At 46.2% G+C, this 23,472-nt stretch overlaps 2 protein-coding genes across 2 annotated transcripts in view; both read left to right on the forward strand.

Annotated features, from left to right (window-relative positions):
* The first annotated feature begins 18 nt into the window (after nucleotides 1-18).
* PIGX (phosphatidylinositol glycan anchor biosynthesis class X) lies at nucleotides 19-7,498 on the forward strand. The gene is made up of 6 exons (XM_071437295.1): nucleotides 19-118; nucleotides 742-805; nucleotides 1,209-1,341; nucleotides 2,488-2,701; nucleotides 6,582-6,682; nucleotides 6,930-7,498. Exons 1-6 carry the CDS (start codon nucleotides 52-54, stop codon nucleotides 7,071-7,073), a joined length of 723 nt encoding a protein of 240 aa, XP_071293396.1. The 5' UTR covers nucleotides 19-51; the 3' UTR covers nucleotides 7,074-7,498.
* A 3,081-nt stretch (nucleotides 7,499-10,579) lies between these two features.
* The window catches only part of PAK2 (p21 (RAC1) activated kinase 2), a 42,943-nt gene continuing 30,050 nt past the window's right edge, over nucleotides 10,580-23,472 (forward strand). Inside the window, exon 1 of the mRNA XM_071437299.1 lies at nucleotides 10,580-10,744. The gene's annotated coding sequence lies outside the window, so the exon portion shown is untranslated. The remainder of the gene's footprint in view (nucleotides 10,745-23,472) is intronic.

The following is a 23,472-nucleotide window of genomic DNA, read 5'->3' on the forward strand; positions in this document are numbered from 1 at the left end:
GGTCAGGCGGCGCGAGGGGCAGCCCGCGCGGGCCGTGAGGAGCGGGCCGCCATGGCGGGCGGGCGGCGGGGGCCGGTGCGGGTCGGGGCCGGGCTGGGCGCGCTGCTCTGCGCCCTCCGTGAGTGCCCGCGGGGAACCGCGCCGCGAAAGGAGCGCGGGGTGGGAGGGGTGCGGCCACTCTGCTCTGGAGCCAGGCTGGGAGAGCTGGGGGTGTTCCGCCTGGAGAAGGGAAGGATTCAGGGAGAGCTCAGAGGCCCTGCCGGTGCCTAAAGGGGCTCCAGGAGAGCTGGAGAGGGACTGGGGACAGGGAATGGAGTGACAGGACACAGGGAATGGCTCCCCACTGCCAGAGGGCAGGGTTAGATGGGATATTGGGACGGAATTCTTCCGTGTGAGGGTGGTGAGGCCCTGGCACAGGTTGCCCAGAGCAGCTGTGGCTGGAGGTGTTGAAGGACAGACCTGGAGCACCCTGGTCTTGGGGATCCCTCCCTGCCCAAAGCTGAGGGTTGGGACAAGATGGGCTTGAAGATCTTTTCCAACCCAAACCATCCTGTGACTCTGGATTTGGGAACTATGGCTCGGCCAGTGAACCAAGAAAGCTCTCCTGCTCTTTGGTCACAGTCAAGTACTGCTTCCCTTCTTCTGGGAGAGGGTTTGCAGATGAGGCATTCGTGAGTTATAAAACTTCTCCAGCCTCTGTGGTCGCTGTGCTGTTACACTGTTGGCTCTGTGTCACCTTAGATGTGCAGGCAGCCTGTCGGGTCACCACTGTCACACAGGAGCTGCTGAAGGAGGGGTTTCACAGGTGAGTCCTCTCCCTGCCCTCCATCACCATAACGTGCCCCAGGCTTGTCTGTTGGAAGAAACTTCTTTTCATGTGGAATTGTAGCAACTTCCTGGGCCATGATCCCTGGGAATGTATTAACAGCACCAAGGGATTAACCAGCTGTAGTGGAGGGAAAATAGGAGGCCCCTTTCTAAAGCTTTTGTGGAGGCTGTTGGTGGTTCTGAGACATTAACAAAGAAGTGAAACTTCATTTTGGCCGTGGATGTGGGGTTGAGGTTAAGAAGGCTGGACAGGGAAATGTGATCAGAATGAGTTGCACTCAATGTGAGATCTCATCTCCTCTGAGAAATGTCTCTCACAGGACTTGTGCCCTACTTTTGAAGTGTGGGTGTAAATGTTTTGCTCCTGTTGCTGTTTGAAGGGACTTGCTGGTGAAGGTAGAGCTGGGGGAGGATGCAGGAGGATGTGCAGTGGCAGCTCAGGTGCGTCTGCCACCTGGAATCTACGTGGATCCCTACGAGCTGGCAACGCTGCAGCAGCACAACCTGACCAAGGTAATGGCCCCAGCACCAGGAGATGTGGCAGTGAGTCAGGGAAGGACTCAGGGACTTGGAATGTCTGCTCATTATCTGGCTCATTGAACCAAGGTGGTTATTCCTGGAAGGAGGTGCCAAACAATATAATCTTCCTGGTGTCTCCTTGTAGCCCAGCTTGCTTGGCATCCCCTGGTGCTGCTGGTATTGTCACACACAGGGGATGTACCAGGGAGCTGCTGCTCCTCTCTTAGCCCCAGGTGAGCAGCTGTGGTAAAAGGGCCTGGGGTTCAGAAGGTAGAAGGGAAACCAGTAGCCATGATATTTTCTGAAAAATCCCTTTGCCAGAATTTTTCTCCTGAAAAGCTGAGAAGCCTCAGAAGAAAAGAAAAACAATAATTATCTGCTGCTGTAGAATGCAACAGGTGCATCTTTGATTGGTCCATGTTGGTTGTTTTTAATTGATAGCCAATCACAGTCCAGCTGTCTCAGACTCTGGTTAGTCACAAGATTTTATTATCATTCCATTCCTTTCTATTCCTTGCTAGCCTTCTGATGAAATCCTTTTTGCTATTCTTTTAGTATAATTTTAATATATCATTTTCTTTTAATATAATATATACAATAAAATAATAAATCAGCCTTCTGAAACATGGAGTCAAGATTCTCATCTCTTCCCTCATCCTGGGACCCCTGTGAACACCAGCACAGAAATGCCCAGAGAGGTGCTGGTGAGCTCTAAGTTGTGTGCTGTGGTTGGACTGAGGAGCTTCCCAGCTCCTTTGGTTTTTATCCCAGCTTCATTTTCATCCCAGCTTTCTGTACTGCTGCCCAGTCTTTGCTTCACATTAGAGAGATGTGCAAAGGTTGTGGCTTTTATCTGCTTAGGTGCTTAATTGGTCTAAAACATGGGTGGCAAAGGCTGTGGGCACCATTGTTGAGCTGACACCTCACAGGTCTGGCTGTAGACACAGTGGCACTGTGAACTTTCTCCACACTCCTGGAGGACAGTCTTGGAAAGGTATTTTGGAACAGCTTAAGGCTGGGAATTAAGGAATTCCCAACCTGATAATCCTGACCACAGAATCACTCTCAGTGTCAGAACGAGGGGGGGAAGCACTTTCTGATTTCCATCACCACCACTGCTGTGTCTCTCTCTGCTTGCAGGCAGTGCTATTCCCTGATGCCATAGACCTGGAGGCTCCTGAGTACCTGGCCAAGGCTGTTGTGCTGCTGCTGTTCCTGGAGCTGGAGGCGCGCTGCTCCCGCTGCTTCCGTGGCGCCGTGCCCGTGCACGCCCGCTACCACCGCCCAGCCTGGGCCACACACCAGGCTTTGGTGGCTCTGCAGAGCCCTGAGGTGCTGCTCTGCTGCTGCCATGGTGAGATCCTCATGGGTGCTCTTGGGCAGTCCCAAATCTGGCTGTGTCTGGGGTCTCTAGCCGGTTACAGTGACCCCAAGATGCGTTGAAAGTCTCTTTTCCCAGCCCAGCGCTTGAAGAAGGAGTCAGAACTCTTAATTTCTTGGTCTCAAGGTTGTTTGTTGTATCTTATCTATAAAATTCTTCCTCTTGTCTGTGGGAACCCAGAACATCCCTCTGGCTGTCCAGAATGGCCAAGACCCCTGCCAGGGGGCTCAGAAGCCCTGGCACAGAGCCCAAAACACCTGTGGGTTTGATTATGACCTGTGGAGCAAATTACCAACCTTATATGAAGATCTGCAAGCCACGACAGTTTAGGTAGAATAATAGTGAAGTTATCATGGGGTGAAAAAGTAGATTTTGGGGTTTTTGGTATGGGGGTTCAGGGGGCAAGATGGAGGGATCTGGGCATGTCCAGCCTTTCTCCTTCTTGGCCTCCATCTTCTGCTGTGATGTTGGCACTTTGGGACTGGTTTAGAGTAGAAGCTCACTGTCTAACACAGGTGATAGGTATTGGGAAGTAACTATAAACATTGTACACATAATTTTTAGTATAAAGACATAACCCTGCCCTGGGGGCAGGCAGAGTGCCTCTGACTGTCCTGTTGGATGGACCTCGGCAGGGCAGGAGAAAATTTTTTATAGATAAGAAACAATAAACAACCTTGAGACTGAGAAATTAAGAGCTCTGACTCCTTCTTCAAGTGTTGGGCTAGGAAAAGAGACTTTTGACATCTCTCGGGGTCACAGCGGCCATGAAAAGATCCCAAGACCTGTCCAGCCAAGGTCTGCTCAGCAGGACATTCCAGGCACTCTGCCCCCCTCAGAGGTTGTGTTATCCTTTTATACTAAAAACTACATATACAATGTTTGCAGTTACTTCCCAATACCTATCACCTATGTTAGACAGTGAGCTTCTGCTCTAAACCAATCCAAAAGTGCCAACATCACAGCAGAAGATGGAGGCCAAGAAGAAGAAGGAGAAAGGCTGGATATGCCCAGATTCCTCCATCTTGCCTCCTGAACTCCCATTCCAAAAACCCCAAAATCTACTTTTTCACCCTGTGATAACTTCACTATCATTCTACCTAAACTGTCATGGCTTGCAGATCTTCATATAAGGTTGGTAATTTGCTCCATGGGTCATAATCAAAATCACAGGCATCCTGGGCTCTGTGCCAGGGTCTCTGAGCCCCCTGGCAGGGGTCCTGGCAGTCCAGGACAGCCAGAGGGATGTCCTGAATTCCAACAGTTGTGTCTGAGATGGGGCTCTTGGTAGTTGTGTGAACATAAGCAGAAGGCACGGCCCTGATAAGGAGCTTTCTTCCTTTTGATGCTAAAATCTAGAGACTTTTCTCCTTCAGGAACATGATAAAGATTATCTTGCTGGATACTTTTAAGTCAGCATCATTCCAAGTGTCAGAACTTGATCAGGTGATCCCATTTCCCCAATTTATAACCACATTTTATAACCAAAGCCAAGGGAATTTGGAAGGTGAGGAAGAGGTAGAGGCAGCTGCACTGGATCCTTGAGGAGGAAGTTGGACTAGAAAAGGCTGCTGTGGTCCTCTGGATGATGAGGGAATGGAGAAACCCTTATGGTCAACTTCCTAGCATCCTTTTCCCTTCAGCCTTCCCTCTGCACCCCACTGAGCTCCTTGACACCTTTCACTTGCTCTGTGCTTACTGTGAAGATGCATTTGCACTGCTGAGAGAGTTTTGAAGTTCTGTGAATTTTTGGTTCCTTCCTTTTGATTCCTTCCTGCTCCTTTTTGGCTGGATAGCCCTAATGACATGGAAAAAAAAATCCCATGCAGTGCCTCACTGTCAACCTGCCTTTTAGGCATTATATGACTGCTGATCTGTGACCTCCCATCCTTCTTCTTGTGAATCCTCTGTGATATGATAAAGGTCTATCTCACTGAGTGCTGCTGTCTGGCCAAAGGCAGGGGCTTGTCAGAGGCTGCTCTGTGTCAGAGGTTGCTCTGTCTTGTGCTGCTGCCATTGTATCCCTGTGCTGATTGGGGTCTTCCAGCTGGAAGATGTGGCAGTTGTCACAACCTGTGTTTGTCATGATCCTGGCTTGCCAAAGGCCCCCTGCTCTGACCACTTTTCTCTTGGCAGTTAGAGCTGTGCAGGGTGTGTTCAGTAGCCACTGTCAGCTATTCACAGTAATCAAAGTGTTCAAATAGCTTCTGACACTATTGCTGCATTCCCTTTATATAAAGGGAGAGTGTAGGAAACTGTGCCTGAAGCTTGGAATGGCTGGAGTCTCAAACTCTGGTGAAACAAGAACCTAATATCCTCTACAATTAGTATTTCAAGTTATGTGAACAATGAAATCCTGTTGTTGTTCTATTTCTCTAGAGTCCCATAATGATATTATCAGACTTCTAAAGTCCATACATCTTTGGTGTATTCTCATGGCTGCAGATCTTCACTGACTCCTTCTTCTGCACGCTGTTCTCTCTCAGCTCAGGGCTCCTCCAAGGCTCTCCCTGACTGGCCAACCCACCCCCTTTTATCCCAGTTATTTTCATTGGTTACAGCTGCAGCCCAATTAAGGGCATCACAGCTGCAGCTCATCAAGGACAACCAGGACCTCTGGGGCAAAGCCTCTATACAGATATTCAAATACATTTCCTCTACTATATTTCCCCCTTTTCTTTTACATGAGTTAACAGTTGTACAGATATTCAAGTACAATACATACATTCCTCCATGACTCACAGGCCATGTACAACCCACATATTCCTCCATGACTCACAGGCCATGTACAACACCCATAGCTCCTTGCTCAAAGGCCATACTCTTTCACAGGTCCTGACCCAAAGGCTATGTTCTGTTGCAGCTCTTGGCCTCCACAGCTCTCAGCTGTCTTATCTTCTGCTAACCATCACATCGGGGTCACTAATGTTGTTGTTCTATTATTTCTCTAGAGTCTCATAATGATATTACCAGATTTCTAAAGTCCATACCTCTTTGGTGTATTCTCATGGCTGCAGATCTTCACTGACTCCTTCTTCTGCATGCTGTTCTCTCTCAGATCAAGGCTCCTCCACGACTCTCCCTGACTGGCTAACCCGCCCCCTTTTATCCCAGTTATCTTCATTGGTTACAGCTGCAGCCCATCAAGGACAACTGGGACCTCTGGGGTAAAGCCTCTATACAGAAATTCAAATACAAAACATTTCCTCTACTATAAAATCCTATATTTTTGTTACAAATTTTGTGTCCCGTCACAGAATCATTCCTGCCAAGTCAAGCACACTCATGATTTTCAACTCTTTTTTCTTTATTTGTGCATAATTTGAGCAATAATTTTCTGGATAAGCATAGGGACAGGCAGGACTACCTGGTCACTTAAAAAAGGGGTGTTAAATCTTCCTGGCACATTTACAGTTATGAGCAGGAAAATATTTATTATTAATGAATAATGGGGAGGGATTTGAAGTATTGGAAGGGAGATCTTTTATGTGCTGATAGGAGGCAAAGAAGATAAATGGCCTTACTTATTTTGGGGGAAATTCTAACTACATGGCTGAAGTTGAGGGGTCTGCAGGCTAAACAGGAATTCTTTGCCCTGTTAAGGACAGAAGGGCCAAGATACCTCACAGGTGAGATTCTTTCTTGGGTTCCTCCTGTATCAGGAAGGGAAGAGTTGTAAAGTCCACTGCACAGACTGCCCAGTGTCACTTTGGCCATGCAGGGAATTGATTTGGCTCCCAGGGAATTGATTCTGTTGAGCTGTTGTAGGGCAAAAATCTCTTATTTGGAAAAAGCTTGCAGGCTGATTGCTCATCCTGCCTGGCTCCTGGTGATGCAGGAATGCTTTCCCTAGGTCAGCTGTCTGCAGAGTGCTGGGAACCCGCTGAATTGGACACTCCCTGCTCACCTGACACCAACAGTTCCTGTCAGTGGCACACCACAAAACACAGACCTGTGAGTTCTCCCTCTGGTTCTTTTTAACAACTGCTACCTTTTTGCTGGGATTAACACCTTTCTGGATTAATTTTTAATCCTTTTTTCCTTTCTGACTGGCTTTTAGTGGGGGTCATCCTGCCCTTCTGCTGTGTTTACAGGGATTGTGGTCTTCTGGCTCTTTAGCATGGCTGCTCTTCTGGTTCCTCATCCTGTCAAAAAGAAACAGCTGGCCAAATGAGTGTTATATATTTATTTTTCTTTGTAGGCATATGAGGAATCGATGCTGAGGGTTCCTGTGGGGCTCAGGGAGCACAATTCCCTGGTGTGTGCCCTGACCCTGCTCACCACAGGGCTCTGCTCTGGCCTGATCCTGGCTGCTGCCTGCAAGTATGGACACTTCTCACAGTGACCTGAGGAATGTGGGATGGCTGAGCTCCCTCCAGCACAACTAACTGCACATTGCACTGGGATTCTGGATGGATCCTGCTCTGCTGTTAGTGATCTCTTAGGGGGTGCCAGAGTCCCATAATGGATTATGGTTCCTTTGGCTCATAATGCTTACAAATGCCTTTCACAGCCCACAAAACATTTTGGGTGTGTTATCAATATCCAAAGCAGATGGAGAGTAGGAAAAAGCCTCAAAAAGCTGAAAGCACTGCTGTGGGCAATGAGGCAACAATCAGGAGTGGGTTTGGGGCTCCTCTTCCCTCCTCCTGGCCCAGAACCTGCTTCCAATATAGTGCTGCCTCTTGCAGAGGTGTTTGTATTTCTTCACTCAGGGATTGGTTATTAAGGTATGAAAAACATCGAGTCATTAAAATTTTTGAATTTTAAGCTTGTTGTGCAGATGGGTTATGTATGAAGTTGTGAAGATACATTCTGTGCCTACCTGGGACACCTCAAGAATCTCTCCCATCCTAATGACTCTGAGGGATTGGCTGCTCTTGGCCTAATTAGAATCACGGAGTCATTAAGGTTGGAAAAGCCCTCTAAGGTCATTAAGACCAACCATTCCCCCAGTGCTGCCAAAGCCACTCCTAACCCATGTCCCCAAGTGCCACATCCACAGGTCTGTGAAACCCCTCCAGGGGACTCCACCACTGCCCTGACAGCTGTGCCAGGGCTGGAGAGCCCTTCCCAAGAGGAACCTTTCCCAATATCCAACCTGAACCTCCCCTGGCACAGCTTGAGGCTGTTTCCTCTTGTCCTGTCCCTGTTTCCTGGGAGAAAAGCCTGACCCTCACCCGGCTCCACGTCCTGTCAGGAGTTCTGAAGAGAGTGAAGGTTCCCCTGAGCCTCCTTTTCTCCAGGCTGAACAATTGGTCAGAATTGAGAATTTAGAAAATCTGAAGAAATTTCACCCTATTTCATGAGTGGAAAGAAACCCTTGGAAGATGAAAGTGAGGGACAGGATAGTGACCAGAAGCAAATATTTAGAAGATGTACATTCAGTCTCCAGGACAGTTGATAAATAGAAGGAAATGGAGAGGAAATGAGCTAATGGAAAAGCCGAGAGGCTCTGGAGCAGCAGAGCTCGGGCGCTGTCTGCAGCTGTCGGTAGGTGGCACTGGGAGCCCACGGTAACCCCGTGTGGAGAAAAGAGATTTTATTCCCCATTAACCTCGAGTCAATTAATCAAAGCAGGGAATCTGGGTGAGTGTGTGTGTGTTTGAGGGGGTGAATGAAAATTCCTTTCATCCATGTCCCTTGGGCATCTTTCTCCTGCTGGAATTGAACAGAATGAATTCCTTGGGAAACAATCAAGGAGAGATTTGGGCTGTCCAGCCCTGCCAGCACTGTGTCACTTGTCTCCAAGTGAGATGTTTCATTCCCAGAGCTCAGTTTGTTCCTGTGCTCTGTAGGTTTGGAGCCTGACCCTTGGAATGGCAACATCCCAGATTGTCAGAGCTGAGGGACAGGATTTCATTGCCTGTTTTTAAACACCAGTTGAAAATCATAGGTTGAATCCCTCAGCTAAATCAATCTCCCTGACAAAACCTAGGGAAGGGGAATGGCAATGGAACAAAAATTATTGCAGGTGGGAAAATCTGGAGGTAAAGTGTATATCAAGATTTCCATCAATCACCTTTTCAACTGAACCTAACTAATTGATTCTGATTAATGTAAAATATGAGAGGAATGGCAGAGCTTCACAAGGGGTGGGTTTTGTTGTGGCAAATATTTGCCACTGCACTTGTATTATAAATATAGCAGACACATTTTTCCTTACAAGCTGTAAATAATCTGATAATCATAGCAGTGTTAATTACAAAGGAATTTGCCAGTGAATATCTCTCTCAGAGCAGAAACTGCTGTCACTGAGGCAGCACAGAATTTAGCAGGTGTGCCATGCAGGAGTATTCAAGTGCCAGCTCCAGAGGGATCACAGAGATCAGAGGAGGAGCTGTAAGTCCTGTGCAAAAATTCTGGCAGTTTTGGAGACAGGAATGAGGTGTTCAGGAGTTCTTGGCAAGAAATCACCACAAGGAGGGTTGGACACAAATATCCCCATCCTCAATATGTGTAAGGACTGGATCAGAGCAGGGAAAGAAAAGGGGATGGGACATTAAAGGCTGTGTTGGGAATTAAGGCTTTCTGAATCACAAAGAAATGGGTATAAAAACCAAAACAACAACAACAACAAAACAACAACAATGACAAAAAAAACAAAATAAAAAAACCCTCCCTGGGGAGGGAGACAGAAGGGTGGGAGGGGAGTCAGGATCCTGCAAATGGAGCTGGAGCTGAGAGGGGCTGGGGGTAGGAGGCCAAGGCAGCATGGAGAGGTGAGGAGGGATGGGAGGAAGGCCAAGGGAAGGGTGAAGCCACAAACCAGCTGGAGCTTCTCCAGGGGTGTTGCAGAGGTGAATTAGCAGTGGCTGGGCTGAGTCAGAAAGGGAAAAGCAAACGTGGGAAGAGAAGTGAAAGCACGGCTGTGCCTGCAGGGGATTGGATGGGGGTCACTTGGGAATGTTCCTGGAAAATGGGCACATCTGCAGGACAGGGGTTCTGTGGCTCTGCAGAGTGAGGGAGCAGACAGCCAACAGGTGTTGGCTGGAAGCCACAAGCTGGAAATTGGGATGTGCCTGGACCTGCGGGAGGATTGGGGTGTCTGTGGATCCTTTCCCTGAGAGCTGGGGAAAGGAAACTCCTGCTGTCCTGCTCCTTCCACAAGGAAAATCAGATGTTGCTGCAAACCTGGGTGCATAGAGGAGCTGAGATCCAGTCCCCAGGGCAGGTGGAAGCTTGGAGAAATCATGGTAGATTAAATGGAACAGGGGAATTTTGGGGGAGAAGCCTTGAGGGCACATATATGGTGTGTTCCTGCTGGATTTCTTGGATATATGTATATAATATATAATATACATATATTGTGCATAACCTTCATTATTAAAAATATGTATTGTAAATTAAATAACGTATATACATTAAATATATGTATTTTATAGTTACAATCTAATTACTATACCACACATGATATATATAACATTTATTATAAAGCACGTAATATAAATATTTTTTATGTATACTATATATATATATAAAATTAATTTTTAAATGCTGTCAGGCTCTTTTCTTTTTCTGTGACTCTGGTCCAGAGAAATATAACATTTTTTCTATATATATAAAATATATATATAGAAAGAACCAATATATATATACATTTATATATATATTTATATATTTATATATTTATATATATTTATATATTAAAATATATATTCATGATATATATTTACATTTATATAATATATATTTATAAATAAAGATCCATAAATATTAGATATAGTTTATAGATATAAATGACGCTCCCCACCAGCCAGGGGAGGACTACAACTCCCGTCATGCCCCGCGGTGACTCAGCTTCCGGCGCGCGGCGGGCGGTGCCCCCGCGGCAATGCTCCGCCCCGCCCCCGCCCCCGCGGGCTGTGGCCACGCGCGGCGGTTCCGCTTCCCCTCCGGCCCCGCCGCCGCCGCCGCCCCGCCGGCTCCCGGTCCCGCTGCCGCCGCCCCGCTCAGCCCCGTTCCTTCCGTCCGTCCTTCCGTCCGTCCGCCGAGGCGGCGGCGCCGCCCCACCCGGTGAGTCCGCTCACACCTGCCGGCCGCGCCCCCCGCCCTTTGTGCGGCCCCGGCCGGGCCGGGCCTGCGGCGGGCGCGCCCGGGCCGCGGATCGCCCCTCGCTCCTTCCCCCGCTCTCCCGCCGCTCCCTCCGGCTCGGCCCCGCTGCCCCCGCGCGCCCCGGCCGCGGCCCCGCCGCTCGGCCCCGCTTCCTGCGGGCCCCGCCGGCCCCGCCTCGGCCCCCGCCCCCGGGAGCGCCGCGCCGGGCGCTGCGTGCAGCGGGGCGAGCCCCGGCAGCGGCGGGACAGCGCGGCGAGCCCCGGCAGTGGCGGGACAGCGCGGCTCCGGGCCCCGCCGGGGTTAGAGCGGAGAGCCGCGCTCCGGGCCCCGCCGGGGATTATAGCGGAGAGCCGCGCTCCGGGCCCCGCCGGGGTTACAGCGGAGAGCCGCGCTCCGGGCCCCGCGCTGTCAGAGCCCGCCGGCCCCCGGTGCTGGCGGTCCCGCGTCTGTCCGTCTGTCCGTCCCTGCGAAAAGCTGCTGCTGCTCCCTGGGCTCCGCACCCACCGCGTTTTACTGCGCCCTGTGCTTCTGCCTGCTTTCCGTGGTTGCCTTTTGTGTTTATCCCGTGAAAGCCAAGCAGGGTGGGTGGTGTTGGAAGGGACCTTAAAGCTCATCCATTTCCACCCCTGCCATGGGCAGGGACACCTTCCACTGTCCCAGGGTGCTCCAAGTCCCATCCAACCTGGCCTTGAACCCTTCCAGGGATCCAGGGGCAGCCACAGCTCCTCTGGATAACTGTGCCAGCACCCTCACAGAGAACTATTTCTTGCTAATATCTGATTTAAATATACTCTTAGTATGTTAACGGCAGTGGGGAGCCAGGAAAGTAAAGTTGGATGTAGCCTGGTCCATGTGGCAAGTGCCCAAAGGCTGATTTGGGAGCAGAGAGTTCATCTGCTGCTTTCGAGGAGCAAGGCTGTGCTTTGCTGTAGTCAAAATAAACCAGTTCACCAGCTGCCCTACGGCCAGCAATGTCTGGATATGGAATATAAACATTGCTCTGGAGGTCCTGCAGTAATAGCAATGTAAGGTGCAATTCAAACATGGTATATTGTGAAGTTTTTATTGTTTCTGTCTTTTCAGGTTTTGCTTTTTTTTTTTGTGTTTTTTTAATGCTTCCAAAAGCAATGCCTGCTCTAGAGAGTCTGGATTTGCTATGCAGTTGGAATGTCCTCATAATGTGAGTTCTGGGGGGGTATCTCCTTAAAAAAACCTGGGATTAGCTACTTTGTGCTTAGGTTTGTTCATTTTAGAGACAGAAGTAATTAACCTTACAGAGATACTGTGTAGGCAGGTTAAAGCATAGGAAACTGGTTGGTCATTACAGACTGAAATAAAATAGAAGAAAAGTTGAAATACAAAAATGCAAAGTCATTGTTTTACGAGTTTTTGAGTAGAATCTTTGAGCTAGTAAAAGCATTTTAAACAAAATGCTCTGGGTAATGTATTTCAGAGACAGGAAAAACCTCACTCTAAAGTTCATTGGTTGGATATTGCAGTTCTGGAGGGCAGAACAGAAATGCTTGAGGGAGGGTAACTTGGATTTTCTGTGCTAAGTTGCATATGGAATTTGGCTGGTCTTTGTACAGAGGTGGTTGTTAAAACAAAAATACCAGGCTGTTAACTGTGGAATATTGGCTCTGTCTGTATATTTTGCACTTTTTATCACCACACAGCTTATTCAGTGCATCTGAGGCTTGTGCTCTGCTGGGCAGCTGCTTGTCAGAGGCAGATTTACTGGGATGAAGTTTGTGCTGGGATACATCTTGGACCTTTGACCAACAGTGGGAGCTGATTCCTGCAGGCACCTGCTGGTGCTGCCTCTCTGGGCTGGATGCTGGCCTAGGTGGGTGAATGCTTCAGCCACGTGAGGCAGCTCCAATCTTGGGCACATTTTAAATTAATACCCTCTTAAAATCCCAAGTTTTAAAACTTGGGTTGTTGTTCGTCAAAATTCTGGTTGTGTTTAAAGAAGGAAATTATTCAAGCACCTTTGGTTTCAAAATAACTTCACAATTCAGGGTATTGCTTGATGCTGCAGGTTTGGTTTTGTTCTTGTGACAAGAAAAGCTGTAGGAGCCCAGTGTAGGTCTGTGTGCTATTAGTAAGACTTTCTGCTTCAGAGCCCTCACATCTGTCTTGGGTTGGTTTTGTTTGGGTTTTCCCTCCTTTTATCTGTTTTGTGCATGAGGAGGTTTCTGTGCTCTGAGGTTTGTGCCAGTGTTTTCTGGTTGCTCACAACACGCACAGTTCCTGCGTGCCTGTGAAGCAGCTCTTTGTTCTGCAAACAAGCCCCAGTCACAGAGGCTGCTCTGGATGGCCCAGCCCAGGGACAGCACCAGCACAGCTCCCAGTGCTGCCTCCCACACCGGGACACAGCTTTGGGAGGGAGCTGAGTGTTCCAGGCATCCCTGGGAGATGGAGCAGAGGGCTGGTGCTGGGGAGAGCCAGGGCAAGGAGGGGACATGAGCAGCCAGGCACCTGCTGTGGGTTAAACTCATGGGTTAAACTCACCCTGTGGGTTAAACTCATCCTGGCCACTGCTGGCAGCTGGGAAGAGGCAGAAGTAAGGTGGTGGTGGATATTTTGATTTTATTCTTCCCCTTCTTTCCCTGGAAGCATGATCAAAGCAAAGGCACTCCTTGGGGCTGGGATTAATTCAGCAGTGCTTCATTTTCAGTTTCCATGCAGGTACCTCCCTCCTAAATCTGAATTCACAGAATGACCAGGTTGGAAGAGACCTTAAAGACCACGGAGTCCAACCCAGCCCCAGCACCTCAACTCAACCCTGGCACCCAGTGCCACATCCAGGCTTTGTTAAACACACCCAGGCATGGGGACTCCATCACCTCCCTGGGCAGCCATTCCAGAACTTTATCACCTTTCTGTGAAGAACTCTTTCCTAACATCCAACCTGAATTTCCCTTGGTGCAGCTTGAGGCTGTGTGCTCTGGTTGTGTCAGTGCTGCCTGGAGAAAGACACCAACCCCATCTGTCTGCAATCACTTTCAGGGAGCTGTAGAGAGTGATGAGGGCACCTCTGAGCCTCCTTTTCTCTGAGCAAAATGTGTCTGGCCCTGGGCTTGGAGGGCACAGTGTCCTCTCAGAGAGTTTTAGTGCCAGGGACTGAACCTCTGCAGGTGCCTTGCCCCTGGTTGCCACTTGCCCTCCCAGAGATAACCAAGCAGCTGGGTGCCAGGCTGAGCTGCCAGGCTGGCTCCAAGGAAAGATAAAAGTCCAGTTAATGCCGAGCTGGATTGGTTCTGCATCTTGGCAAGGGCAGTTTGACCAGGAAGGCACCATTGGAGGAGGCAGAATCTCCTGCCAGCTCTCAGGAGGAGGTGGGGAAGAGAAGAGTCCAGAGTACTCACCTGGGGGCAAAGGATAAGAAGGCCTTGGGCAAGGCACTGGTTCATTTTAGCAAGGAAAATCTGCAGTGTTCCTGGAGGATTCTTATCATGCTCTGCTTTCCCGTGTCTTGAGCTTGATAAGACTTCTGAAAGCTCTTATTTGCATTTAAATGCAGGTGGTAAGAGGTAGTAGACGCTTGCAGGTGAGAAGAAATCTCCTAGTGACCCACTAGGTATGAAGTGCAAATGGAGCTTAGTTCAAGCCTTAATTCACTATTTAGGGTTTGTGAGAACTCAGAGCATAATTTTGCCTAAAGCTGTCAAAGTTGTTTCCTTTAAAGGGAAAATACACATTTCAGTGTTTGTATTTTCACTGATGTAGTGTCACTGAGAGCTGGAAATGCAGGTTTTGGTCCTAGTTCTCTATCTGACTTGCTGGCTTTTTAAGTGGATCATTCTTAATGTTTTCTCAGCTTCTTTCTATTTTCTCAGCTGGAAATGGGGATTAACCAGGCTTTGAAAATGTCTCACCTGGCAGGGAGGGATGCAAGTGTTAAGAAGATGACTTTAAACTGAGTTTCAGTTTTTCTGTTGAGATAAATTTTGATTAGATACACTGTGAATTCATAGTAGGAATTCCTTGTGCTCTCTAAAGGTTACAGTACACTGAAAGGCTCCAAAAATTGGTGAGGCAGCTCTTTACCTTCAGGCAAAACAAGTGGATTTTGAAGTTCTCAGATGGATATATCTAATTTATATTTCTGAATTTGAAAATGCTTTTAAAAATCTTCAGCCTCTAATGGTGTATTGGTGCTTAAAATTGTTTGAATGAATACATTTTACTAGAGAAATAGAATATTTTTAATATTCATGGAAGTACTGGGGGCTTTGTAGAATTGATAGATCACTGTTCCCCAAAAGATCTGAGCCCAGCACTGGTGGTGGTGTAACCCAAAGCTGAGTGATATTTGCACGTTAGGTTGGGGCTGTTCTCTCAGCTAATTAGCAAAAGTTGGTTTCTATCTTGAAAGGAATGATTTTGATAAGACAGGTTGAATTATTTTTAATTCTGCAGTTTGATTTAACACAGAAGCAGCTGTGGGAAGGAGCCAGCACACTGGGGCAGTGCTGAGTGTGATTTCAGTGGTGCTCAGTGTTAAGAGAGGGATTTAACATCGTGTGAATCAGAGGGAGGGCAGCTGGCAGGTGTAGTAAGGAATGGAAATACACTGAAAAGTTTTTCCAGTTCAACTTCTACTTTTTTTTTTCCCCCTAAAGTTTTCTGCTTCCTGTTTTAGGTGCTGGATGTTTGACTCAGTGTGTACCCACTGTCAGCTTTCCCACAGCTTCTTTAATGAGTAAAATTGGAGTTATCTGATAGTGTGGGGTTTATTTTAGAAATGGGATGGTTTCTACTCTACATTGCATTAGTTTTTCATTTACAGTCATTTTAGAACTGCTTTAGCTAGCAGAGGTATCTCCTGCACAAGAGCAAGAAAAAACTGCTTCTGGAAGATGCTTTTTAAAGTCACCTTTGAATATTTAACCCATTTCCTGTTGAAAAGGTCTCCAGTAAAGTGAGAACCTGGAAGAATGACAGTATCTTTCCCCTAAGCCTGTCTGCAGCAAAAGGCTCTTTAAAGGGATTTGGGGATTTGGGCTCCAGGCAGGACCTGGCTGGGCAGGTTTTTGTGGAAATAGCTCTTTGGCAGGGGCTTCAGCTTGTGAGTTATCTGCTTTACCCTGAAAAATAACCAAAATAATAAAATAAAGCCAAATAAAATAACCAAAATAATAAAGTAAAAATATCTTAATGTTTGAAAGTGAGCAACTTTTAAAATTAAAAAACATTACTCAAAAGGTAAACTTGGTATTTTCTACTTGTGTTAAATAAGCTGAATGCTTGAGATTTTACCAGGACATTAAATCCACCTGCTGGCATTAATTGAGACAAAAATATGTGACCATGAATTTGTTACTTGGGGCCACCTGGGCAGGTGGCAGCAGCCACAGTTTAGGTTTTGCCCTCCCCGGCCCCAAACCAGTTATTCCAGTGATCCCAAAGTCCCTTTGTGGGGATCCACATCAGGGAATTGGCTGCTGGAAAAGGAATCCCTGATGTTAAACTTGGCTTGGGAATGTTGCTGAGTGATCTGACACTAATTCTCTGTAACAGCCTGGGAGTGTTTTCTGCTCTTCCTGCCTTTTTCAGGTGTTTGCTGAGCTTTTGCTTCAGATCAAACACATAAAAATGAGCAGGATCTCACAAAATACCACCATCATTTTCTGTGGCCTAGCAAATAGGTCCCTAATGTTGTTAAATGATTTTTGGCTTTGCAACAGCCTTTTATTTCCAATGTGTGAAGTGCTAGCTGTCACTAAGATAAAAATAAATTATGTGAAATCTTTGATTTGTCAGAGCTGGTGCATTATCACCAAGTGTGAAATATTTTCTGCTTCTACCCCTTCAGTGGAAAAAGCAAAGAGGAGAGTGAAGTTGGGGATTTTCAAAGCTCTTTAGCAGCAAGAACAGTTAATTTTAATCTGATGCCAACGTGCTAAGGCTCTTTGATACCAGTGCCCAAGCTTAGGAATTCATTCTTTGTGGTGAAGAGAGCCTTGACTGCTGCAGCCAGGAAGTTCAGGCAAGTACCTCCTCCTGATTTTTGGGATGAAGCTATTTTACAGTAACCAAAGCATGTGTTGGCTGAGGACTCATTGCTTTTTCTTTTCAGCCCTTTTGGGCCTATTTACAGGGATTTTATATTTTTATAGATATATTTTTAGGGGGAATTGGTGTTGAGATTTTTAGATGTAGATTATTTTCCCAGGTAGCTGCTGGAAATGAAAAATAAAAATTCAGGATAGTTCAGTAGAGCTGGTTTGGGTGGTTTCTTCACAAGCAGGGCTCTCTTTGTGTTTTAATGTGTAGTTGTGATGTATTTTATTTCCTTGTTCATTAATAATTATTCCATTGTAAAATATTTTACTTCTGAGAGGCATAATTCTCATTCTCCTTGGCTTGTTGTGTGCATGCTGGAAAGTCTTTTTGCAGCAAAAGGAAATGTACTCAGTCTTGGTAAACTTGGATGGAGTTTTGCTGTTTTGAAGTTAAGACTTCTGGTGAACCTATACATCCACATCAATCTGACTACAACTTGGAACATCTCATATAATAAAATTTTAGTGTCTTAGAAGAATTTGAATGAAGGGTTAGGGAATAAACTGAAAGAATGAAAGATAAGTGAAAATACTGAGATGAAATTATTTTTAATTTGGTTTAATTCGTGGTAGTGATGACTGTTACTCCTGCAAAACAATTTTTTTACGAACACCATCAGGATTTAAATGACTTTTTTTTTTTTTCATTCCCTCCTTGCTCCTAAGAGATACTTGTCAGACACAATGGTTGGCACTGGGTTTTATCTTGTAACACTTTGGGCAGGGCTCCTTGGAGATCTCTCTTGCTCTGGGATCGAAGATCTTTGGCTGTAAGTCTTTGGCAGCACCTTTGTGCCTGCTCCTGCTTGGCTGAGAGACTGATGCTGGATGCACTTCACTTCCTCAGCACTTCCAAAGCCCATGGACCAGAGTGAGAGGTGCAGCTTTCTAATTTCAAACACATCTGAACTGGAGAATTCTTTGTTTCCAGGATCTTGGTCAAGATTTGAAGTAGCTGTGACTTTCATTCCACACACAAGTGACCATGTGTCCTGCACTACTCCAGCAGCTTTTGCTGCCCAACCCTGAAGGGTTTTGTCAAATAACTTGCCAATAATCCTCAGCACTTGGGGTCTTTATTTCCCTTTCTCTTAGCCATGTTTTTATTTCATAAATGAGATGAGGATGTCATCAGTGCTTTGTCTTGGTTTCTCACTCACTGCCTCTGCTCTCACATATACCTGGTTGTAGAATCCCAGGATGGTTTGGGTCGGAAGGGACCTTAAAGGCCATTCAGTCCCACTCCCTGCTGGGTGCAGGGACACTTCCCACTATGCCATGCATCTCCCAGCCCTGTCCAACCTGGCCTGGGATACTTCCAGAGGGATGGGGCAGCCTCAGCTGGTTGGCAGTGGATGATGGTTCATTCCCCAGTGAGCAGAGTGGGACAGGCTGGTGGCAAGGGGTTGCTCAGACTGATACTCTGTGGCTTCTGTCTTTGCTGCCAAGTTTAATAGAGATCTTTATCTCTTGTTTTACTCTATTGAAATGGCTTGCTGAAATTTGCTTCCTGTTTTCTTAACAACTGAAAGGACCTGAGAAAATTTTCCTTTAGATGACAAACTCTTGGAAAGCTGACCACTTCTAAAGGTATGACCTTCTTCCCTAGTTACAATAAAATTTATTAAGAGAATATTTTTTTTTAATTAAAAAATATATGCATTTGAATTTTCATAAACACAGAAAGTGTAAGCCTTCCATGCTCATTTGTTGCAGCAAAAATGTTTTATGCCCTTGTTTCTATGTTCACCCTTGCTGGTAGCAGCTACTGGTATTGTGAATTAAAAAGAGGAAGATTTGGAAGGCATCAAATTGTTGTGCTGGGTGATGTGAGTTGCCCCATGTGGTGACTGCAGTGTCATTGGGATGGTACCAGCTTAGTGGGAGCACTCTGTTAAATGGGTTTTTGGAGCTGGGATGTGGCCCAGGATTTGCTTGGGCTGTTGTTTGTGTTCTTCTGGCTGAAGGAATGGATCATTAGTGCTGCCTCCACTCACCCTCCTGTGATGAGGGCTCAGTGAGGCTGGAGGTGAAGGCAGTGCTGTCTGATGTTTTTCCATAATTATCATCATGCATCCCTTGCAGTGGAATTAGACCACTCAGATAAGTGCTGTCTCTCTTATTTCTATTAAAATAAACAGCTCTAATTTGGAATTGCGGTGGTGTCTGTGTGTGAGGACATCATGGACAGACACCTCAGTGTTGTCACCTCACTGAGTTTGTGTTTTGTGGCTGTCAGACATTGGTCTTGGAGGTCTGTTTGACATTAATTCAGCCTCACTCTCACAAATATTTTCATCTGCTTTAGAATTGCACAGCTGTTATTGGGGCGAGAGAATAAGGTGGAGCAAGGTCTGAGAGCTGCATTCTTCTGGTGTGTAAATGCCTGAGCCTCATGAAAATGCATTTTCTGGAGCTTTACTCCTGCTCTGTCATATTTCACTGAAATCTTCTAATTCTGCCTATAGGAATGCCATTTATTGTTTAATGAACAGGCACAGTTACCTATGCTTATGTGTTAAACTCAGAATTTGTGCAACAATATCAGTAGATCTTTCCAAGCCTTTTGCAGCTTTCTAAATGCAGTATTATGTTTTGTCAACTGTTTCAATATTATTTTAACTTGACAGCTTCCTTTGGAAGCTCTTCAGATTCCCAGGGTGCTGGTTGTAGTATTCACAGGCCTTCTGTCTATTCAATTGGTAACTGTGTTCTTCATTTTGTATTTTTTATTTTTTAAAAAGCATTTCATCCCTGAGCTGTAAAATCAATTTTTGTGGCTGTGGTGCTGCTGCATCCTATATAAACAGCCATAGATAGTAACTCCCTCAAAGTGTACTAATATTGGTGGGATGCATTAAATCACTTTGAAAATTCAGTTTGATTAACCACTCACAATTGGTGTTTAAAGCATTGTACATTTATTTAAAAATCTATGTTTAGGGCATTTTTATCATATATTTGATTTGCAGATTGTAAGTAGAGGGTAGTCATTTTAACACAAATGTTGGGTCTTTTCATATTTTTTCTTGTACTTGTCCTGTAGGCTTGGCAAAAATAAATTTCCACATCAGCATAAGAATTATTTATATATTTTGAATGATGATATAGTTTCAGGCTTTTCCTGACTGTTTAATATATATTGATGTGTAGCCTGTGTACAGTTCTAGTTGGTTTGGATTTGTTTCCTTTGGCACTTCAGATAAAACCTGTTTGTGGGCAAGAAGAGTGAGAGAGGTAGTTTTACAAGGAATGACTTAAAAAAGAAAAATCAGAAAGTTAGTTTAAAAACTCATTCTGGCAGCCAGCATTTTAAGAGAAAATTGTTATTTCCAGTGTCCAAATGAGTGTTCTGGCTCCCTGAAAAGCATACAAGAACATTACCCCAAATTTCAGGGAATTTGCTGCATCAGGCTAAGTGAATATGTTGCTTATATGTGTGCAAGTAATTTTAAAGTAGAAAATCTGTAGAGCACACAGGAAAAACTCTGGCAGTGTCACAACAGGAGCACTGGGTGTGAACTGCAATGTGTGATTTCTAGATCATCTCTGCCTTGCTCATTTCCCCCCTTTTTTAAGGAAAACATGATTACAGTATTTAGTTTTTCTGTTGAGGAATCCAGGTCTAATGTTCAGAATTGTATCTGAGTATTCAGGATAATTTGAATTTGTGGCAGCTGTGCTTTGTACTTTTTGTACTGTTTATTTTGTCTTGAAATAATGGGGAAGGGGTTGCCTGGGCTGCAGAATTGGTTGTATACCTCATCTAGGTACTTCACCTCTCCTGATAGACCTAAAGATGCCAAGAAAAAACAAAATGAGGGGTTGTGTCCTTGTATAAAACCTGTAAACCTTCAAACCTCAGCAGTGTAAGGAAGATGTGGCAGTCCTGAAACACTTGTGCAGAAATGTGAGTGAGGTTTCACTACCAAGCTCTGAGAGTATTTTACTAAGATCTGATTTCATCCTGAGCTGCTGTTGGCAGGGAAATATTGGGATGATCCTTCCTGTGTTGCAATCTCATTTAATGAAAAGATCCCACTGGGAATATTGCATCCAGCTCCAGAGTCCTCAGCAGAAGGAATGTGGACCTGTTCAAGTAAGTCCAGAAGAGACTGTGGAGATGCTCCAAGGGCTGGAGCTTCTCTGCTCTGGGCTGGGAGAGCTGGGGGTCTCCAGCCTGGAGAAGAAAAGGCTCCAGGAAAGACCCTCCAGTGTCTAAAGGGGGATTACAAAAAGGAGGGAGAGGCTTTTTACACAGTACAGTGGGGAATGGTTTTAGAATAAAAGAGGAGAGATTTGGATGGGATGTTGGGAAGAAGTTCCTCCCTGTCCTCAGGGTGCCCAGAGAAGCTGTGGCTGCCCCTGGATCCCTGGAACTGTCCAAGGCCAGGCTGGACAGGGCTTGGAGCAACCTGGGATAGGGGAAGGTGTCCCTGCCCATGGTGGGGATGGAATGAGCTGAGCTTTATGGTCCCTTCCACAAACAGCTTTCCCAGCTATCAGCAGTGAAATTCCTGGTGCAGAAGTGGGATGCTGCAGGGAACCCAAGTCCTGTAGAAGTTTCCATGTGTGAAGAAGCCAGTGTGGTCTGTGGTGACACAAATGGAATAAAGCTCTCCCAGGAGAAATGGTCTCTAGTTTCTGTGTGGTGCTGCTGAATACACTGGAAATGAGCTGTGTCCACCAGAGCCATCTCTGGAAGGGATTTGTTTTTGCCATGCTCAAGTGCTTTTGGTATTTTCAGCTCCTGCATTTGATTTCTTGAAGCCTTTTCTCTCTCTCTGCCAGATTTGTGTCCAGTGTGGCTTTGAGAAAAGAAGCACCTTGAGCTTGTGTCGTGCAGGGGTTTCAGCAAACTGGTGAACCTTTCCCAGGGGCTGTGACTGTCTGGTCAGCAGCTGTACTGATGTCCCTTGGGGTTTTCCCCTGTGGCATTGTGTGGCAGGTTGGCACTCCTGTTGGAAGAATCAAGGTTTGGCCCCAGGACTGCTCTGCCAAGCTGAAGTTCCCAGTATCCTCTGGTTACTGTGGTTGGAGCAGCCTTGGGCAGCCACTAGAGAGAAACAAAGAGCTCTATTCTGGTGCCTGAGAAAAAGACAGCTCTTCTGGAGGGAGGTGTTTAATCTTTCCCCTTTGTCTTCTTCCTTGTTACTCCTTTTTCCATTTGACAGCTCTTCCAGTGTGATGGGGAGTACAAGATCCCTTAACCTTGGATTCTTTCTGGTTCTGCCACCCTCATAAACACTTCATGTTACCTTTTCTTTTTCCACTTATCTCTAATCTGGATGGGGAAGCCATGGCCTTGTCTTACCATTGCCCAATAATATTTCTAGAGGTTAAAAAAAAAAAGCTTAAAAAGCACTTTCATTCTGCGTTGGCATTACTGGTGACCCTTCTGCACTTTGCCAGCAGCCTGAGGTTTTTAGAGCTCTGTTGCATGGTGAATCTCCAGATTAAAGAGCTGGGAATGCTCTTATTAACACAGAAATGCACCAAACTGTACAGGTGCCTCATGCAGGGCAGCCTTTAGTCAAATAACTTTTGCTCTGGAATGTGTGGTCCCTCCCTGCCTGTAAATGTCAGCTTTAATTAAGAGAGAATCTCAACAATGAGATGCAAACCTTTTATTTTTTCTTTTTTTTTTTTTTTTAATTTTCTTGTAAACTTTCCATACTTGCCCTTTTCCCTATTCTCCTTTGATCTTTAGAAAACCTCAGCTATAAAAATAAAGACTGAAAAGTGTCTGCTAGGTGGTGAAATATGAGTAAGCACAAACACCCCGACTCGACTCACGGATTTGCATGCGCCGCCGGCTGCCTTGTCTGCCTTTAGTTGACTCAGGACTTTCAGTAGGCACAAGAAGGATAATTTCCTTGTTCATTGCTGAACAGGCTGGTTCAAACACCTTGGAGCACGTGTTATCATTATGCATCTTTGCACAATGGTTCCTTGAAGGGAAAACTCTGGCTGCGGGCTGGATAAAAACAGAGCGTGGCCTGAATTTGGTGGGTAGGCGGCAACTCCCCAGCCCTGGGGCACAGGCTGGGAATGGATCCCTTGGATCCCTCTGGTTTCATTCCTCCTCCACCACACTGCTCAGAGCTCTCTATTCCTGCAAGGGCTGCCTCAGAGAATGGTGGGGATGGGTGTTTGTGTCCATCAGCACATCCCTCTGCCTTGGTTCTGTGTGCTGCTCTCATCAGCTGCCTTCCAAAGTGAGCTTTCCTGCCAAATTTAGGGGAAATGGGAAATCGGGGCAGTCGGGAAGTCACTTCTAAGGCCCATCTGGTGCTGTCACCTGTGGTGTTTGAGGTCTTTCAGAGGCAATAAAGCAGAGAAGAGGTTCCTGGTTTGTTGATGGTGAGATGCCACCACAGTTCAGCAGAGCCACATTTGTTTCATGAAGCAGAAGTGATGACTCGGGTGGGCACTGAGTGCTCTGCAGGGTTCAAGGGACAAGGTGAAGATGAATCACTGCTTACAGGTGGCTCCAGTATTCAGTGAGCCAAATATCATTAATTTGCTTAAATTTGCTATTACTCATAGCTAATAACTTACTGGTTTTTACCAGGACTCTTGCACATCTGGGCCAATTCAGATTTTCCCTGTTTATTT

The sequence above is a fragment of the Agelaius tricolor genome, unplaced genomic scaffold (assembly GCF_023055355.1).
Source record: "Agelaius tricolor isolate 1412-34295 unplaced genomic scaffold, bAgeTri1.0.p SCAF_12, whole genome shotgun sequence".
Taxonomy (NCBI): Eukaryota; Metazoa; Chordata; class Aves; order Passeriformes; family Icteridae; genus Agelaius; species Agelaius tricolor.

Coding starts and splice junctions, on each gene's coding strand:
- PIGX (XM_071437295.1), top strand. CDS start 52: ATGGCGGGCGGGCGGCGGGGGCCGGTGCGGGTCGGGGCCGGGCTGGGC. Junction 806..1,208: donor CTGAAGGAGGGGTTTCACAG/GTGAGTCCTCTC, acceptor TGCTGTTTGAAG/GGACTTGCTGGTGAAGGTAG. Junction 1,342..2,487: donor AGCAGCACAACCTGACCAAG/GTAATGGCCCCA, acceptor CTCTGCTTGCAG/GCAGTGCTATTCCCTGATGC.